Source organism: Crotalus tigris, unplaced genomic scaffold (assembly GCF_016545835.1).
Source record: "Crotalus tigris isolate CLP2741 ecotype Arizona unplaced genomic scaffold, ASM1654583v1 scf7180000018371.15429387391:27106975, whole genome shotgun sequence".
Classification (NCBI taxonomy): Eukaryota; Metazoa; Chordata; class Lepidosauria; order Squamata; family Viperidae; genus Crotalus; species Crotalus tigris.
Genome location: NW_024096970.1, coordinates 8974444 through 8993475, shown reverse-complemented (window position 1 = coordinate 8993475; position 19032 = coordinate 8974444). Strand labels below are relative to the sequence as shown.

Genomic DNA, 19032 nt, shown 5'->3' with positions numbered 1-19032 from the left:
CTTCTTTGTATCTTCTTTCCATTTGAAATATGTGAAAATTATTTGTATTTGGATAATTCTTTTTCCCTTACCTCCAATTATTTTGCATATATAAGTAATCTGAACAAAAATTTCAGGGTCAGCAAAAAAAAGAAAAGAAAATCAAATCAAATCAAATCCCTTCCTCATAAACACACAGATGCATCCATGTGGAAACAAGCATGCTGTCAGTGATTGATGCTCTTCCGTTCTATAGAAGAATCCCAAATATATTAGGTTAGATCTAAATATTCTCCAAGCTGGTTCTTCCAAGTATCCTGGACTTTGAATCCTTTAATCTTCAGCCAGATGGTTATGAAAGCAGATCCACAAGGTGAACCAGCACATTTGTTTTCCAGACTGAAGTCGTGTTTTACTTATGTTGTGCAAGGTGCTATTGTAGCTAAACCAGAAGGGAAATATAAACAATCAAGAAGGCTTCAGTGATGGAAAGATGCATAACAGACAACACCCTAATGATGTCACTCTCTGCCACCTTCAACAGTAAAGTAAACTTAAACAATTGAATAAAAAAGAGAAAATTAAAGCTTTATATTAAGACAAGCAGTGAAGCAGCCAACTATATTATTTTTGTTATTGTTCAGTTGCTGTCATGCCCAACACTTCTTGACCCTCTAGACCATAGCATATGAGATCCACCTGTCCTCCACCATCACACAGAGTTTGCCTAAATACATGTTCATTGCATTGATGACACTGTCTAATCATCTCATCCTCTGTCATCCCCTTCTCCTTTTGCCCCCAAATCAGGGTCTTTCTCAATGAGTATATTATTGTACATCCTTAAAAAATTAATGGAACTTTGTTTTACACAGGAGGAGTCTTTAACTATGCTATGCTATAAACATCTGTATACTCGTGGAAAATCATCATATGGGCATAAAACTGCAAACAGTTCATATATGTTCCACACATGCTCAAAAATAGTGCAACATTTCCAATTTGATTACAAATTGGATTTGTTTTGGAGCACATAGGAACATGAATTTAGCATCATCTTTCAGTTTTTAAATGCAGCTGTATGGGATCAAGCAGCAGCTGCAGAGAGTGAACACATGATTCCAGGAAAAAAAACATGAATGCTTTAATGAGTTGCAGACAAACACTACATTTGTACTCTAAAATATTTTTAATGAAATATTTCCAAAGCACTGCACAGCCTTAATATGCTCTACATGCAAAGCCACTTCATAATTTTTCCACCCAAATTACTTCTTTGAGGAATGCCAAGAAAGAAACTTATTTCCTTCACCATCCCTTTTTCCATTCTCTGGAGAAATGGGCAATTGGAGCATTTGATTGTGCCAATGAATGAGAACTTGTGAAAAGTGAAAGGACCTGCCCCCCACCCATAGAAATGTATGTTTTCTTCCAGATCCAGATCCAGAGCAGTATTTGTTTTTACAGGTGAAAACCTTGAATGGGACATTTGATCCCCATGATTTTCTAATGAGATGGCTAGAGCCTGTTCTTCATAATATACCCCATGCTCCCCACTCCAAGCAAATGGAGAAGAGGAAGAATCACAGCTGTATAAGATTTATTGCTGGTAGCTCTGAATCAACCAATTCAGATAAGGCATCTAGCGAACCTAAAACGATTTTGAAGTCAAAGAAAAAAATCTAAAACAAATCACATGAATAAACTTTTATGAAAATGTACTTTCTTTACTGTACTTTGCTTGTTGTGGCTGATTCTAGTATTGTCTACCCATGGGGGCACCATAGTGGGAAGAGAAATATAAGCAGAAATATAAGTAGAGTGAAAACTCTGGAACCAAAAAATACAGCTGTGAATTAATTGAAGGGTAATAAATTAAGCAATAATAAAATGCGAGAGTCTCTGAAAAAAATCAGTATAAACTGTTCTTCCCTATCTGAAACCAACTGCAAGATGAAAGGATATCACATCTAAATCTAAAAATCTTTCTGAATTGTGCAGAAACATCCCTCTGCTATCATAAATCTTCAAACCTGTCACTACAACCATAAGGATCAGCAGCTTCTAATAACTTTGTGGATACATCCAAATAAATTCCTTAGCAACAATATGGCAGTGATTTGTCACTGCCTTCTTCTGGGATTTTTTTTTTTTTAAATTTCTCAGTTGTCTCCCTTCTAAATATTAATCCTATTTACTTTTCAAGTCAGGTTCTGCCATCTCCCTTAAACAGCAAGTCTTAGAGAGGACAAACTCATCCAGAAGTACTTAGTTTTTTAACTAGACCTTTTGTACCTTCATAAACAATTTGTATGTAGAAACTACACTGCTAAATATTTATGCACAGTTGTATGTGGGAGAGTGAGCAGGCATTTTTAATTCCAGGGATGCAGAGTTTTAATTCTATCTAGGAAGGATGGTTATAATAGACACACCCTCTCCTTAACTGGAGAAGGTTTTTATACATATATATAAACAGAGAACTGAAAACAAGGATATGTGTGGGTTGGGAAAAATAATCAAGCCCCAAAGATAGCAGAAACCTGGAAAAAGGAGACTGTAAGCCAAAGGCAAGTATTACACACTAGTCTTCAGAAAGCAATAGAAAACTTCAACTGTTAGAACTGAAGGACTGCTGAAAGGTAGAACTGAGAGCAGGCAGGGAAAAGAAAGTAAGGAAAACTACAGCAGGGGTGCCCAATTTTGACAACTTTAAGACCTGTGGAATTCAACTCCCAGAATCCCCCAGCTAGCCATGGGAATGGGAGTTGACGTCCACAAATCTTAAAGTTGCCAAGGTTGGATAACCCTGGAGTAGAGTCTTCAAACCCAAGCAAGCCCAGGGTGCGTAGCAGTTTAGGTATGGAGCCCTACAAACCAGCTCCAGAAACAGGATTGTGAGTGCTTTTGGGGGGAGCGAGGAGAGAAAATCTCATTCACAAGTGTTGGGGATGTGATATCCTTTTATCTTGCAGTTAGTTTCAGATAGGAAAGAACAGATTGTACTGATTTTTTTCCAGAGGCTCTCACATTTTATTATTGCTTAATTTATTGCCCTTCAATTAGTTCACAGCTATATTTTTTGGTTCAAGAGTTTCCATTCCTAAAATTTCTCATCTGCTTATATTTCTCTTCCCACTATGGTGCCCTCATGGGCAGTCAGTACTAGAATCAGCCACAACAATGAGGATATGAAAATTGTAAATAACAACTGTGAGAAAGCGCTTTAATGCTGCATACATGTTTGAGAAAAGTGAGTCTCTTGGCATCACTTTGAACACTGAAATTTCTATGAGGTTTTCACTCTGTCACATATTTAATCTACCGTATATGCCGGCGTACAAGGCGACCCGGCGTATAAGACGACCCCCGTCTTTATCGCCGAGCCGCATTCCTAGAACATCGTCTTATACGCCAGAAACTACCAGTATTTCCGGCGTATAAGACAACTCGGCGTATAAGATGACCCCTGTCTTTGGCGCCGATTTTAGCGCTCGCGAAGTTGCCTTATACGCCGGCATATACGGTATTCCTTTTTACAACAGAGTCCCATCCCAGCAATCCTTCTGTTAGTCTTCTATCCCAGACTGCTGCAAGGCACATTTTTGAGGGTAACTAAGAAGCATAAAGCACCAAGGATAAGTTTATATCTTTTATAGTTGACCTTCAGAGTGTTAACGACCAGCTGACTGCAAAGAATATAAATCCTTCTATTCCCATTCAGTCAGAACTGAAGAAGCTCTTTGGATGAGAAGTGAAATGTTTTCAAGGAAAAACCGGGGAAAGTCCGGTTGCCTTTGGAAAAGCACCTTTGAGAGTGCACATGTGATGTTTCTCAGCCTGCTTCCTGCACTCGTGCTTTGAGGAAGTGGAAAGCAGAAACACTCCCTAAGCTTGATCTTATTATCTATGTAGGCAGGTAGCCAAATGTATCAGATGAGGATGAACAGCCTTTACTAATTAGGTATATACGAACTAGGAAGGAAATCCAATTATCATTCTGCCAAGGCAAGATCCACCGTTAAGAATGGTGACAATTTCTGACAAAAGATGGTTTCAGGAGTACTAATTATAATCTCTCAACTGGGGTTATATGAAGTCCCAACTAACCTCTGAAACCCCTGGGTGTTCCCATCTTCCGAAGTAAGTACTGCCTCTTTCAATCAATCACCTTCTCCCAATGGTCCATAGACAGTACTGGAAAGGAACTGAGCAAAGAGTTAGTAGATAAGCATACAGCAAGTAATCCTAAACTATGCAGCTCAGCAGGTATTGGCACCTCTTCAGAGCAAATAATTAGATAATTGTTGCATGGTAGTGCCACTGGTGCTTCATTGCGACACTGTTTGGGCATGTAGTAAGCAAAGGCCAGGCGCAATGAAAAAATGGTACTGCCAGGGAGCAGACAGCCATAATTTCATACCTCCTTGCCTTTCCCACCTGTGGCTGTCTTCACTGAAGCTGTTGTGAATATTCAGAATGAACCAACCAATACTCTGTTCAGCAAGGAAGTGCAAAAATCAGCCTTCAGCTGGTGCTCTGTTCCTTATCTTTGTTTCTTCAGTATTTCTTTTCGCAATGGAAAAGTAAAAATAAAAATAAACAAATCATTGTACAGACACTAGAGTGCTATCAAGGCTGAGCAACTATGGAAAGGAAGGAAAGCTGAGGATTGGGAGAAGACCCACCAAGTGGGCTGCCAGCCAAGTTTCCCAGACCAATAAAATCAGAAATTGCAAAATGGGAATATAATAATTTGAACAGCATTGCAACTGAGTTGGGGGGGGGGGAAATCAGCTCAGATACCAGTTGGCACCAGTGACATGTAATCAGAGAGATGCAATCTGATCAGAGAAACAAAGTCCTGTGTAGAAGTGTCAGGGTTGAGGCCTCTGTGCTCTTGAGCTTCTTGGTAGACCATATAAGGAAACTGCATTTCTTTTCATATTTAGAATGGATTGCATAGGTTGTTTTTTTTTTTAAAAAAAGAAACAGTGTCTTTTTTAAGTGGGAAGGGAGGTTTTACAAAGTACCTCTGTTTAAAAAAAACATAAAAACCTAACAGCTATAGCAGTTTCTCCTGCAATGCATTTACCTCTTCAAAAGTTAGGAGAGAGTGAGCAATGGGAGGGAGAGATAAGAAATAGCAAAAAAGGTTCCAAGATGTGGTGCAATGGAGATGCCTCTAAAAGATTTGCATAAACTTTTTAAGCCACAGGGACACTCCTTAACCTGATGGTTCAATCTTGGAAACAACATTGGAAACAATCTTAGAAACATTCTTGAAAAGGATGATAGAATGGGGACAAGATGATGGAGAACAGAAAACTAAGTGATGCTCAACCTTACTGTGTTTTTCAAACTACAGGTAGTCCTTGACTTACAACAGTTCATTAGTGACTGTTTGAAGTTACAACCGCACTGAAAAAAGTGACTTATGATCATTTTTCACACTTCTGACCATTGCAACATCCCCACGATCATGTGTTTTACATTTGGACGCTGATAGCTGGTTCATATTTATGATGGGTGCAGTGTCCCACGGTCATGTGATCACCTTTTGTGACCTTCTGACTAGCGAAGTCAATGGGGAAGCCAGATTCACTTAACAACTGTGTTACTAATTTAACAGCTTAAGTGATTCACTTAACAAATGCAGCAAGAAAAGTTGTAAAATGGGGCAAATCTCCCTTAACAAATTTCTCACTTAATTTTAGGCTCAGTTGTGGTCACAAATTGAAGATTACCTTTGGTGTATGGTTCTCAGAATCTGTGGAAAACCTTCCCATTATGTGTGTGTTAAAGTAATAATAATCAGTCTAGTCATCTCCATGGAATATGAAAACTTGAAATTGAGGCATTTAGAATAATTGGCTCTCTTGCCAATCCCATCAAAGAAGAATTTGCTTCTATCCAAAACATTTCAACATTTTTTTGAAGGTAAGACTGGCATTTGAACTTCAAGATGTGTGGTGGTAGCAATTTTCCAAAACCCAAAGGCTATGTGTATATATTTTTCTACTGCACTTCATCCTGCTTATTGGTGCAAAGGAAAGAATGACAGGTACCTATTTCTTTTTTATTTATAAAATGAAAACTAGATAAGGGTTTAGAAGTCCACTCCAATCACCAGTTGTGGAATCCACTTTTGGTACTTGTTTTAGATTAAAAACAATGGAAGAAAACCCACACAGGAATAAGGATTGTGTAGTTTGAACTTTGTCATGCTACCCTACTGGAGATGGGAAGAACTGTCCTTCAACCTATTTTGTATAGGTATTATGGACCTTAGTAATCACAGGGAAACCTGGGATCAGCCCACAGATCATATCAGATGCATTCATGCCGAAGCTAATGAGTTTGAGATGATGTTGAGTGGGAAGAAATGTTCTGATTGGGCAATGCGTTTTCACCCTGCCTAGGCAACATTTCTTTGAAATACTTGGCTTTTACCTGGCAACATCCATTTTTCATTATATCATTTGTCAATTAGTTCAGTCGGTTAGCCATTTGTCATGAACAGAAAGGTTGATGTAGAAGTTAATATGAGCTGAAAAATTGTGACTGGAAGGAAAGGGACTGTATAAAATTATTTTTTAATAAACTCTCAATTAAGAATATTTAAACAGTTATTAAATTAAGCAATTTTTTGATGAAGCACAATGTACTGAAATACAAACTAATCATAATACAAAGAGGCAAACAAAATTAACCAAGGTTAACATCGCCAAATATATCATGTTGTTGAAATGCAGTCAATTTCTTTTATAAATTTATAAAGGAATCAGGATACAGATTTCAGATTTTAGGAAATCAGGACATCACCATTCAAACTCCTTATGAAGGTAATGTTTATGTTTCCAGCTTTGAAACATTGATGGGAATTATCCTACAGTCCTAATCCATGTATTTTTTTTCAATATGGGTCTGTCTGCACATAAAAATAAAAGAGAGAGAGAGAGAGAGAGAGAGAGAGAGAGAGAGAGAGAGAGAGAGAGGAAAATGACTTAAGTGATATTACCATCTCTCTCATCTCTATTTGCTGCAAGTATTAAGTTGGTATTGGACCATTTTTTCTATCATTTTGCCTTTTCCTCATGGCTTTCTCATTAGAGTTGAAGCAAATCCCTTATTTAAAAAAAGATTGCATTCACTGGAGTTTTTAACTAAAAAAAAGAGTAAGATGAATCACTATAAAATCATGTGTATTCTGGAGAATTAGATAGAAAAACTATCTAATACCACTAGTAAAGCTAAAATGTGGGATATTCAGGATGGCAAAAAGACACTATTGGCAACATTGTATAAAACACAGTTAAATTATTAGATTCACAATAATTAGTGATAGCCTCCAATCTTGATTGCTCTGTTTATTTTATTAAATTTAATTCCTACTTCTCCACCAATAACAGCTTTCAAAGGGGCGAGAAGATGGCTTTAAAACAATACTGATAATCACATCGTAAATCAACACTGATGATGGATCAATTCTTCCATTGCATAGGATATTAAATAATCAGACTTTGGTGTCACAGGACAGGGACATGTCCTTCCTACCCCTACTTATCCTCTTCTGCCTGAGGCAGATGCTTCCTCTTGTCCATCTTGAGATCATTGTAACTTGATTGCATGGCATCTTCCTTTAGAAAATTGTTATATTGTATCATTGAGTTATTTTTCACCCCACCCCACCCCTCTGGCTATTCTGTAATTTTCCTTGGTAAATATCAGCCCGAACTATCTCCAATTATTAGTTAGAAAATAGGAAGTCCAGCGTCCTTAGCAAGGAAAACCCTGCCCTTCTACTCTTCTCAGGTTGACTGTGTTTTCTTCACGTGTTGGAAGATGCTACAGTTAGGGTGTGGCTCACAATAGTTGTTTGAAGTAAGGATGTTTATATGGTAACATTTTAGATGTCACGCCCTTTGGTTCTAGTCCTTGTGTGGCACAAGTCCATGCTGTCTACGAAGACAGCATAAAGCAATTATTTCAGGTTTCTGTATGCTGTTATGCATACAGTTGCTATATCAAGCATGAGGAAGATGTGGAAAGGTGTAATCTTAAAGCTACCCACACATCTGTTTAAATACAAGCCTAATTGCTTTCTGAGAGTTCAATCTGACTTTTGAGAACATCATGAAGACATTAACTGGCTTGCTTTTTGTGGGTCTTCTAGCCCTCTGGACAGGTTTACCCTTCACGTCTTCCAGGGTTCTGTTTGGTAAGATATAAAATTATTGGTAGAGGAGCCTGTTTGACAAAGAAATCTGCAAAGCAGTGTGCAGGAAACCAAGACCCATTGTTAACTCTATTTAAAACTAAAATCAGATCTACTCCATATTTAATGGGCTTAAACTTACATTCAGTTTATTTAAGTAGCTTTATAAGATGGGTCGGACACTTTGCAACTAACAACAACAACAAATAATTTTAAGTAGCTTTATAACTTTCCAAGGCTGCTTAAAATGATTAACAGTACAAAATGGTAAACACAGTATAGAGCAAGTTGAAGATAATTGCCACAAATTATAATTGAAGCAAATCATCCTTCAGGTCTACCAAATAAATTTAACTGATTAGCTAAAAATAGTTGTAAAGGGTGGTGAGAAATAGTGTTATGTACAATATTTTCTTTTGTTTTCTTCCTCATATTGGTGAGATCAACATTTTGTTGTCCTGATACTAATGGAAAACATACTTAGGCCTCTTCCAGAAGGGAGTGCAAAATTAAACTGAATTGTGCCTCCTGCTGATCAAATGACATGGAACATCAGTGTGCAGTGTCTGTGGCATCTTTCTGCTGCAGTCTTGAGGAATCCGGTTTTTAGGCAGCAAATGTTGCTGCACAAGCAAGAGTGATTACAACATTGTCTTGCTTGGGGCAGTGATTCTAAAGAATGCATTCTTCATCTTACCTCCTAATTCCTATTGTCCAATTTTGGTGAGAAGATGGCATAATTATTTGAAATGTTCCAATAAGAATCAGTATTCCCAGAGGTATGCTGTGGCAATAAGTAACTGATTTTTTTTCCAGTTTATTTTCTTTCTCTTTTCTTTTTATGGTGAGATAAATGAAGGTCTCTTTCCTGGCTGGCAAATAAGTACTGACTAGATAAGATATGTCAGTATTTTTATTTTGGCCAAAAAAATGTAAGCTCTGATGGGCTGTCAGTTCTCTGTGATTGTTGTGGATTTGCAATGTTTTAAACATGTCCATTCTATAGTATCTGGTGGTAATCATAAAAAAATATTTGCAAGATTTTAACTGTGCAGTCAGAAAACAAGGAGAGAGTTTGTTTATCAGGAAATGCCTGTTGGTGTGTACATAAATTTATTCATTTATATTGCAGATTAGGCAAAGAGTAATAAAGAAGGAACAGTGCAATTATTAAAATAGAACAGGTACAAAAAAGTTGAATCTAAGTATAAAGTATATATAGGCAAATATAACATAGGTTTCATATAATCAATACATGATCTTACTCATAATAAGTGCTATGGGCAAGTACATTTCAATAAAAAAATATTTTTGAAGGGTATTTGCATATTTTGCATTGTTTTTTTTTTCCTTTCAACAGGAACCGGTATTTGCCCCGGAAATCCATTTCAGTGCTCTTTACCTGGAAGTAATCGTTGCAGGAGTGATTATGACTGCCCTCAGACCCTACGTTGCTGTAATTTCAGATGTAGCACAAGTTGTAGATTCCCACCAGGTAATCTTATTTTTAATAAACAGTAACATTTCTTACAGTTCTGGGCCTAGTTTCCTGTTGAAGCAGAGAAGTTGGGGACTCTGGATTGGGTATCTTAATATCAATATCAATCTGGTAGATTTAATTCTCTGTTAAGATTTGTCTTTCAGAAGGGAATTTATGGGTGGGATATATAAGGCTAATACAATAAGGCATTTGGTAAATTAGTTATTGAAATTAGGAATCTTGCAGACCAAATGCCAGTAAGGGTCTTTTCCAACTGTTCCTGAAACTTTGCAAGATGTGATTTTAATAAGGTGACCAACCGTCCTCCTTTAGGGAGGACAGTCCTCCTTTTGTAAGTTCTGTCCTCCCTCAAAAAGTGTCCTCCTTCATGTTCTCCTTTTCGATATCTGAAGATTAATCTGCAGGGCTTTTTTTTCCCCTCATAGAACGCTCAGAACAGTATTCCAGCACCTTTTTTTGATGGTTTTTTTTTCAACTTTTGCATGAGCTGTGCTACTCCCACTATTGGCTTTCGAAAGCCAATAGGAATTGCTGCTGAGCGCGCCAAAACACCCGGCTGGCAAACTTTGCACATGCAAGTTGTCTATATTATTGTTGCAATGAATAAAATGTTTCTTTTATTTACGATATTTTTTCTTCAATTTATTTGTGTCCTCCTTTTCATTATAAAAAAGTTGATCACCTTAATTTTAAGGGTCTACTCTGTGATGCTCTGCTCTTTTTTCTTTTCATGGAATCTGTTCAATAGGCCCTTATATACATGTCTATTTTTATAGATTCCATCAAATGGTTTCAGATATGATTCATTTCTGACACTGATAGTATAAGTGTGTGTTTAATATGCTTCAAACTGGGAAGAAGCATCAAAGTCAAAAGATGTTAAAGAAATGCCTCTCTGTGGATGTTTTTAATTGCCATCATGGCTTAAAAAAACACCATAGGGCTGCACTATATTTCAAAGAATGATCAAAATTAGTTGGTGTTTGACTAATGGTTAACAACAATTCTGTCCCCCCACACTCTCTCCCCTCCATTTCAGTGCGTCCTTGGAGTTGCCCACGAAATCCATTTAAATGCACTATCCCAGGAATACATCGCTGTCGTTATGACTATGATTGTCCAGGAAGACAAAGGTGTTGCTACTATAATTGTTCTAGGATCTGTAAATAAGGTATCATCATCAATTCTTTCTCATGTATCATTTTGCTTTATATCATTTGTTATCAGAACAATCTAGAATTGTGGGAGAGGAGCCGTAACTTAATTGCTGCTAGACCAATCAAAAACACTTTCTGACTTATTTCAGACACTAATTTCTGGTGTTTTCTAAATGGTTAAACCCTCTCTTTCAAAAGTGACCATTGTGGAAATGGTTTCTACTACTATGCTTCCTTAGAGGTCTCCTGCCAGACCTCTGACTTCTTCTGCCAGACCTCTAGACCCTGAGTAGGGTTTAGACAAAAGGACCATTATGGCCTTTTCAATCCTACGGAAGGAATGATTCCCATGCTTTTAAAAAATGTTTTCTACCAAATTTTTCTCGAAGCACATACGAAATCAGAAAAATTGTGTTTTTTTACTTTACAAGTTCCAGGTTTGTTTTTTTGTTTTTTTTTTTAAAAAACAACCTCATTTTTTTTTCTTAAATCCAATATTTTTAGCTCCCATTTTTTTGGTTGCTGCAAATGTGCAAGTATTTAATTGAGCTGGTTTTGGTATATGATCTAAATAGAAATTGCATACCGTAAATCCTTAAGAACATTTAATCAGCATTGTTCTGTTTTACATGATTAAGGGTGTTTTTCTATCTTTTTATTCCAGGCATTCTGTTGCCAGACAATACCAACTTCCTTCAAACACCTAGGATAAAATTCATCAAATCTTCCACCCTATGTTGCTAGAAAATGCTTTCACTTAATTTTCCCTCTTTCTCTCTCTCTCTCTCCCATCCAACATCAGTAGTAATTAGCTGAACAGATTGAATCAAGAGAAATTAAATATTTCTCTGAAATACATGTGATTCATTATAAAGTTTCCATGACAGATGTTTGTTTGTTTTTTCATAGGCCAGAATTTAATGTCGATGCCCAGAGATTGTTTTACATTGAATCAAAGTTACATATAAAGTCCGTGTACTAGATAAATCGATCTTGGTTTGCTTTGGAGAAGAAGACACAATTGCCAGCAAAATGGTTTTTTATATGATTCTTTAATTCCTTCTCACGAACAGTGGTTACCAACATATGCACCCATATAGTTGGTTATTTTGTTCTGGGTTTGAAATCTATTATATAAACCTAAAAATAAAGTAGGATTCCCAGTCCACCTCACAAAAACACAATTCTTGAATTTATCTCTGCAACAGTAACTTTTTGATCATTTCAGAATTGATGGATATTTTATTTTCTTCTGCTTTCCATTTTTATGGTATTGAACCTTTACAAAGTCCACAAATTGCATTAAATAATCACTTGGTTTATTTGACTTTGGTATGGCATGATGTATGAGGCTGGTAAGCTATGGGCTGTAGTTATTTGTGGATTCAGCCTATTTGATAAACCCTAGTTAAAACAAACCATGATTTTGCTTATTGTGTGAAACCATACTAAAAGCAATAAATAGAAAAAAGCAGATACAGTGCAACCTTGATTTAACAGATCCCTATTTAGCAGACTTTGAATGCAACAGACCAAATATGTAACCCACATCTCCCTAAAACAGCACATGTGTGTTACAGAGATAACATTATGCAAATGATAATAATTCATCTGATTATGCTAATAACATAAATTTGTCTACATGAGATAAAATGCATAATTTACATAATAAAATCATTATGAATGATGCAAATCTTTGCAATGCTGTAAATCAGTGCAATGATTTATTTTTGAATGTAACAGATAGCCAAGTATGAAAACAGTAAAACAATGATACAAATATGAGTTTATAAGCACTACCACCAGAGGGCAGAGAAAAACCATTTAGAGGACAACTTATTTTGAAAAAAAGCTTCAGCCTATTCTAGATATGAATACAGTTCAGGTTTCCTTGAAAAAAAATCCAAATGCAAGAATTTTCATATGGGGAAAGTATTTAATCAGTTTACTGCCCCCCTGAATAGTCAAAGCAGCTCCAAGTGCCTTAAAACCATGAATCAGAAATAGATTGAAATAGATATTCAACAGTAAAACAACATAATTTAGGGTAAGAAAAACTTACACTGGGAAACAACAATATAGTTATGTGGGAACTCACAGATAAGGTCCCAGACTCCTCTATCTGATGGTCTTCTGAAAAGGCCAAAGTTTTCCAAAAGCAGAATGGTGTCAGGGCCTTGCAGATGTTTGGGGGAATGCTGTGTTAGAAGACAGGTTCTACAAGCAAGACACATCTCTTGGGTACCATGATGGCATTACTTTACTGATGGGATGTGGGGCATTCTAGCCCTGACAAATGTAAAACAACCAGCAGTCCTATAGGGATCTAAGCCTCTAAGCAATTATGTCACAATTGAATATCCTTTTTTTATTGCACAATCCCTCACTAACGTAAGGGCTGATGTAGTTCCCATCTTCAAAAAAGGGGAAAAAATTGGCTCCAGGAAACTATAGATCTATGTACTGTATATCAGGTATGTTTTCTCCTTGGAGCAAAAATCAAAGATGTGGATGAGAACCTTATTAAAATAATCAAGCCCACGGATTACTATTCCTTTCTTCTCCTTCATGTGGGGATGAACAACACAACAATGAACCTGGAAACAATATCAAGAGATTACGAGTAGCAAGACAAGAAATTTAAGGAATTAGGAGCACAAGTGGTTTTTTCATCTTTATTTCTAACAAAAGGTCAACATCCAATGATGGAACAAAGGATTTTAGAAATGAACCATTGGCTTAAGGATTGGTGCTGCCAAGAGAACATTGAATTCCTAGACCATGGTCTGCATTATCAACATGAAGCCTTCTGGCAAGGGTTAGGCTGCACCTCACAAGAACTGGAAATAATGTATTCAGAAAATGACTGGCTCAATTTATCAGAGGAACTTTATACTAAAATTGAGGGGAGACGGTGATCAATTTTTAGGATCTTTAGGACCTAATCCCAAGCATAAACCCCAAGACAACCAATCAAATAAGGAGGCAGGGAGTGATGGGAAGGAATAAAAATTCACATACAAAGTAGGAGATGTAGGAAGCATACCTAGGGTCAGCCATAAAGGATTCAGATACCTGTATACTAATGCTCAAAGTCTGGAGGACAAACAGGGTGAACCTGAAATATTAGCACACAAGGACAGGTATGATATACAGCAGTTGCCATTTCTGAAACTTAGTGGGATGAAACTCATGACTGAAATGTACTGATGGAAGAATATATATAAACAGAAATGTGGTAGACTATAATTGCACCTAATTGTAATAATAGTTTTGCCAAACAGTTTTGTGTGCTTCACTTCTCTCTCCTCCCCTCAAACAGTTTCCATGTGGTTCCTCTGAATTCAGTGCAGTTCATCCCAAGGAGGACAGATCAGGGGCCTCTGAGATGAAAACAATATCTATATTCACCAGAGAAGGGAAGAATGTGGGAAAGATTAGGCTGCAAGGCTAAAGTGAGCAGAACATGGAGGATATTTCCCTTGTTACCAAGAACATGATTACCTGGAACCCAGTGGGTCCTTGAGAGGAAAGTGCTAAAGTACTACATGAATCACAGAGGTACATATTCTGTGTCTACACAGCAGAGTGCACAATGATAAAAACAGGATTTCTGATTTGGTTGACAATAATGATCCCCTTAGGATAAATAATTATACGATAAATAATTATACCATTGATCAGTAGATATTGGGCACATCCTGGGGTGGACTAGTATGGGACATTTGGGCAATAGGAGAAGGAAGCACATGAAAAAAACAATATTGGTGGAATAAATATTCATACATGTTCTATACTTTAAACAAACTTTAACATATAATGTATGTAAGATAATTGCTTTTTTATCCTGATCAGGAATTACAACTCAGCAATCCCAATATATAAACAGAAATGTGGGTAGGACTATAGTTGCACTCAACTATAATCATAGTTTTGCTAAACAGTGTTGTATGCTTCAATTCTCTCTCCTTCCCTCAAATGTAAGCAATTGTTTTGTTCTCCCTTTTGTTGAAACAGAGAGCAGGGCTGATTAATACCACCAATATGCTGGGGTTGCATAGAATACAATCACTTTTCCATGTCTTTAAATCTGGAACCTTGATATTCTGCAAAAGATCTCCTTTTTCTGCTCATGTTCTCTGTTCGGCAGGCAGAGCATTAAAATCAAATATTTATTCAGTAGTTCCTGAGGTGTAGTGAGGTATTACTTGATCAAATTTCATTTTCCAACCTTTCCTTTATTCATCCGCACGATGCCAGCTTGGTCATCTCCAATAGATAATTTTTAAAAGATGGCACTGTATCCATGGTTGTGTAAATTCCATTAAACTGTCATGCTATGCCCCAAATTTTTGTGTTTCAGAGAAGGAAAAGTGGACAATCACTTAAATATGAGCAAGCTGTATGTTGCAACTGCCAAAAAACCCAATACAGTCCTAGACATAGGCATAGAATCAAGATCACATGAAGTGTTAATACCACTAGATAATACCCTGGTAAGACTACTTGGACTATTGCATTCAGGATTGGTCACCATGATATAAAAAAGATGTTGAGACCCCAAAAAGTGTCTGGAAAAGAGTAACAAAAATGATTAGGAAACTAAAATATTTGAAAAACAGTTGCAGAAACTGGACATATTTATTTTAATGAAAAAAATATTAGGGGGTGACATGACAGCAATATTACAATATCTGAGGGGCTGCCACAAAGAAGAGGGGATCAATTTATTCTCCAAAATACCTGAAGGCAGAACAAGAACTTAGGAGAAATTTCCTGACAGAACTCAAATAATGCCTCCAGAAGTTGTGGGTTTTCTAACACTGTTTTTTTTAAAGAGATTGGACAACCATTATTTTCCAGCTTGAGGAAAATTGGTCAGTTCTATATCTTAATTGGTCATTGGGAGGGACTTCAATGTTTTATCACATCCCAATGACCAATTAAGACATAGAACTGATCAGTCAGAACACAACTAAACTACATTTCCCAGAAGCCATCTTTTAAGGAGACAGCATTTAACCCCTTAAATGCTACTTATATATGCTCTGGCCAGATGGTTACATACATACTGGTCCAGCACATGTTCCTTCCTTTCTCTGATGAATACAGATATTGCCTTCACCTCAGAGGCCTTTAATTCCTCTTGCTTGAGATGAACTACCTAAATTCAGAGCAGCCATCTTGAAACCTAATTTGTTGGTGTTGTTAGAGTTTACTAAACATCCTATAGTTGCTAGTCCTTGACTCTTATTTTCAGTTCTCCAATCAATTATTGTTTATTTAAATTTTATAAATAACTTATAATCCATATCTGGCTCCTCAGTTGATTAAAGAGATTTGGCATCTCCATATATTCAGTGATTTTATAGCACCTTTCAGATCCCTTCATCAGCCTGTCTGTTGATGAAGAGATGAGAACAGCATGATATGTTTTGTTGCCATTATAAAACCTCTGCCTCTTCCTGTTTAAAGGTCCTTCCTTCCTTCCTTCCTTCCTTCCTTCCTTCCTTCCTTCCTTCCTTCCTTCCTTCCTTCCTTCCTTCCTTCCTTCCTTTTCAGATAGTTGCAGCTTGTTATATACATATTTTAAATGAATAAAGTAAAATACAGAAAATAAATGTTTTGATTGCAATGGAAATAGTTATTTCTCTATTATAAATAAAGTTACTTTATCAAATTTCATTTTTCAATTCTTCTTTATTTATCTGCAGAATAACATCTTGGTGACCTCCAATGCACAAGTTTTAAAAGAAGACAATATATCCACTGCAGAGTAGATTCCACTAAACTTGATGTTACAATCACTTTTCTGTATTTTAAAGAAAGAAAAGTTTGCAGTTTGTAAAAGAAGTACTTTTAAGAATCACTTTGCAAATAACTACAACATTGTGCCTTGAATTCTTAACCCTTACATAAGTCCTAAATTATACTAGACTTGGTAGTACTAAATGTCCTTAAGGGATATAATAGGACAAGGAAAGCTCCCCCCAACTACCTAAGTCACAAGTGAAGAATTCCACAATAACAACCACATACACTTCCCTCACAGGCTTAGGTTCCAGCCCCTACTGAAAGGGATCTAACAGTTCATTTTATCCCTCTTTTCAGTCAGCTTTTCCCCAGGTCACGTGATCCTGTTTCTCCTCTAATCTTTCTTAAGTTCCAAAATGTGTATCTCCTTCTTCAGGTTTCACAACTAGTTATATCATTTGGAAAAAATAGGCAGCCGGACAGAATTGGGGGGATTTTGAATATTATTACAAGAGTAAATAATTAAATATTAAATTTTGGAAGTATTAAACACAAAACTGTTGCCCTATACTTACTGTGTTGATTGCTTTTTAAAAAATGAATGTCATATTATGATGTAGGAGATTGTCTTGGTTGAGATATTGAATGTGGAAAGTAATATACAGGATAGTGCTAAATGCTTGAATGTAAAATGAGCTAACTACATTATAGTTCCAAGTAACTCTCACTTAACCACAAATTCATATGAGTCCTAATTAGAAAATTAGGCCACTTGGTGATATATCCATGCCCCAAAGCCATGCCAAGCTAATAGACTGTATAAAAAGAGAAGCCACCTTCTGGTTGGTGATTCAATTGTAAGTGATGTCAATTTAGGAAAGAATGTGGAGGTTTTGAAAGAGGCGAGGTGCCTGCCTGGTGCTGCTGCCAGCAGAGAAAAAAGGTGCACTATTAAGATATTCAAGAAAGCTAGTAAGGATTGTGATGTTTATGTTGTTGTACACCTTGACATCAATGACCTGTCTGGAAAAGGTGTATTCTCCATAGTACTGATATTAGCCGCAACCTGTAGATGGCAACATGTTCAAATATCATCTCTGTTTTGTCTCAACAAGTTAAAGATACACATTTCTGGTATAAAATCAGTCTGCACATTAATTTTACAACAATAGACAGGAATTAGATAGAAATGATGAATAATTCTAAACCTGAGGTAGATTACTTAATCATCCCACATTGGTTGTTTTAGTGCCTTTTTTTCATATACCACACTGCAGGCCTTCCAGGTTGCAGAAACATATAATTTATAGTCTTTGTTTTTCATTTTGTTAACATTTGTGGGTGTTGTAACAGGCAGCTTCTTTTTAGGTGAGGAGGAAATGAAGAATGGACTTCTTCCAACTCAGGTTGACAGAGGTGACATTGCTGTCTCAGTTGTTGTGCAATGCACTGTTTGAATTAAGGATAAGAACTTCTGGGACTGAGGAAGTACTTTTTGTCTATTTTAATCCCAAGGATACACTGGGTTCCAGGTTTTCATGTTTTTGGTGAAAAAGTAAATATCCTCCATGTTCCCTTCATTTTTACCCTGTAACCTAATCTTCCCACCATTCTTTTTTTTTGTAATATGTTTTATTGATTTTTTTAAACATAAAACACTTAATAATTGGTGAACAGTGTGTTGTCTGGGTTTACATTTGTGAAACAATCACTAATAATTTCCATAATTCATAATCCACATAATGGTTTTTGTTGATTTTTTTCTTTTCCCAAAATATCCTTTTGCAAACATTGAGCTAATACAATTCTTATTGTTTTGATAGATAACAATTAAATATATATATTTCCCCAATATTCCTAAAAATAATAATCTCATCAATATAATATTACTTTTCTATCATTTCTATCATTCTGGTTGCCTTATCATAGATCCTGTTATAGTCCTTATTTTAATTTGTTTCTCCCACCAAATTCTAGGTATTCTTACTGGTTAAGATTTTCTCAAAAAATAATTACATTTAAAAATTTAACTCTATTTTTCCCATATGAACCATCTCACACTTTTACATTTCTTAAGGAATAGATAAAACAATGAAAAAAAAAAAGCAGTTCTGCTTTATTTGTCTCTGTCTGTTGGAACCATGACATGTTGTTTATTTAAGTTTTCTAAATAACCTATAATCCAGAAGTGACTCCTGAGTTGATTAAAGGGGTTTGGCATCTCCATCTATTCAACCATTTTACGGCATCTTTCTGATCCCTTCATTAGCCTCAGAAATGTCTCTTGAAAAAGATGAGCGCTATACAGTATTCTAGTATTCTGCCTTAGTTATGTGTCCGTCTTTCCATTTTTTGTACTTGTCCTTTTTGTCTTTTAGTTTATCAGACAGATCTTTGTGGCAATTTCAACTCCCTCAATCACT

The 19032-nt window shown here is 36.3% G+C and overlaps 1 protein-coding gene across 1 annotated transcript; it reads left to right on the top strand.

Annotated features, from left to right (window-relative positions):
* The first annotated feature begins 8100 nt into the window (after positions 1 to 8100).
* Positions 8101 to 12347, top strand: LOC120311861 (waprin-Enh1-like). Its single transcript, XM_039351933.1, has 4 exons — positions 8101 to 8200; positions 9558 to 9692; positions 10738 to 10869; positions 11765 to 12347. The coding sequence occupies exons 1-3, from the start codon at positions 8116 to 8118 to the stop codon at positions 10866 to 10868; spliced, it is 351 nt and encodes a 116-aa protein (XP_039207867.1). The 5' UTR covers positions 8101 to 8115; the 3' UTR covers position 10869; positions 11765 to 12347.
* Positions 12348 to 19032: the final 6685 nt, after the last annotated feature.

Bases quoted from the DNA above. Each gene is read 5' to 3' on its own strand.
- LOC120311861 (XM_039351933.1), top strand. From the start codon at position 8,116: ATGAAGACATTAACTGGCTTGCTTTTTGTGGGTCTTCTAGCCCTCTGG. The intron at 8,201-9,557 runs GTAAGATATAAA...TCCTTTCAACAG, and splicing joins GTCTTCCAGGGTTCTGTTTG to GAACCGGTATTTGCCCCGGA. The intron at 9,693-10,737 runs GTAATCTTATTT...CCTCCATTTCAG, and splicing joins AAGTTGTAGATTCCCACCAG to TGCGTCCTTGGAGTTGCCCA.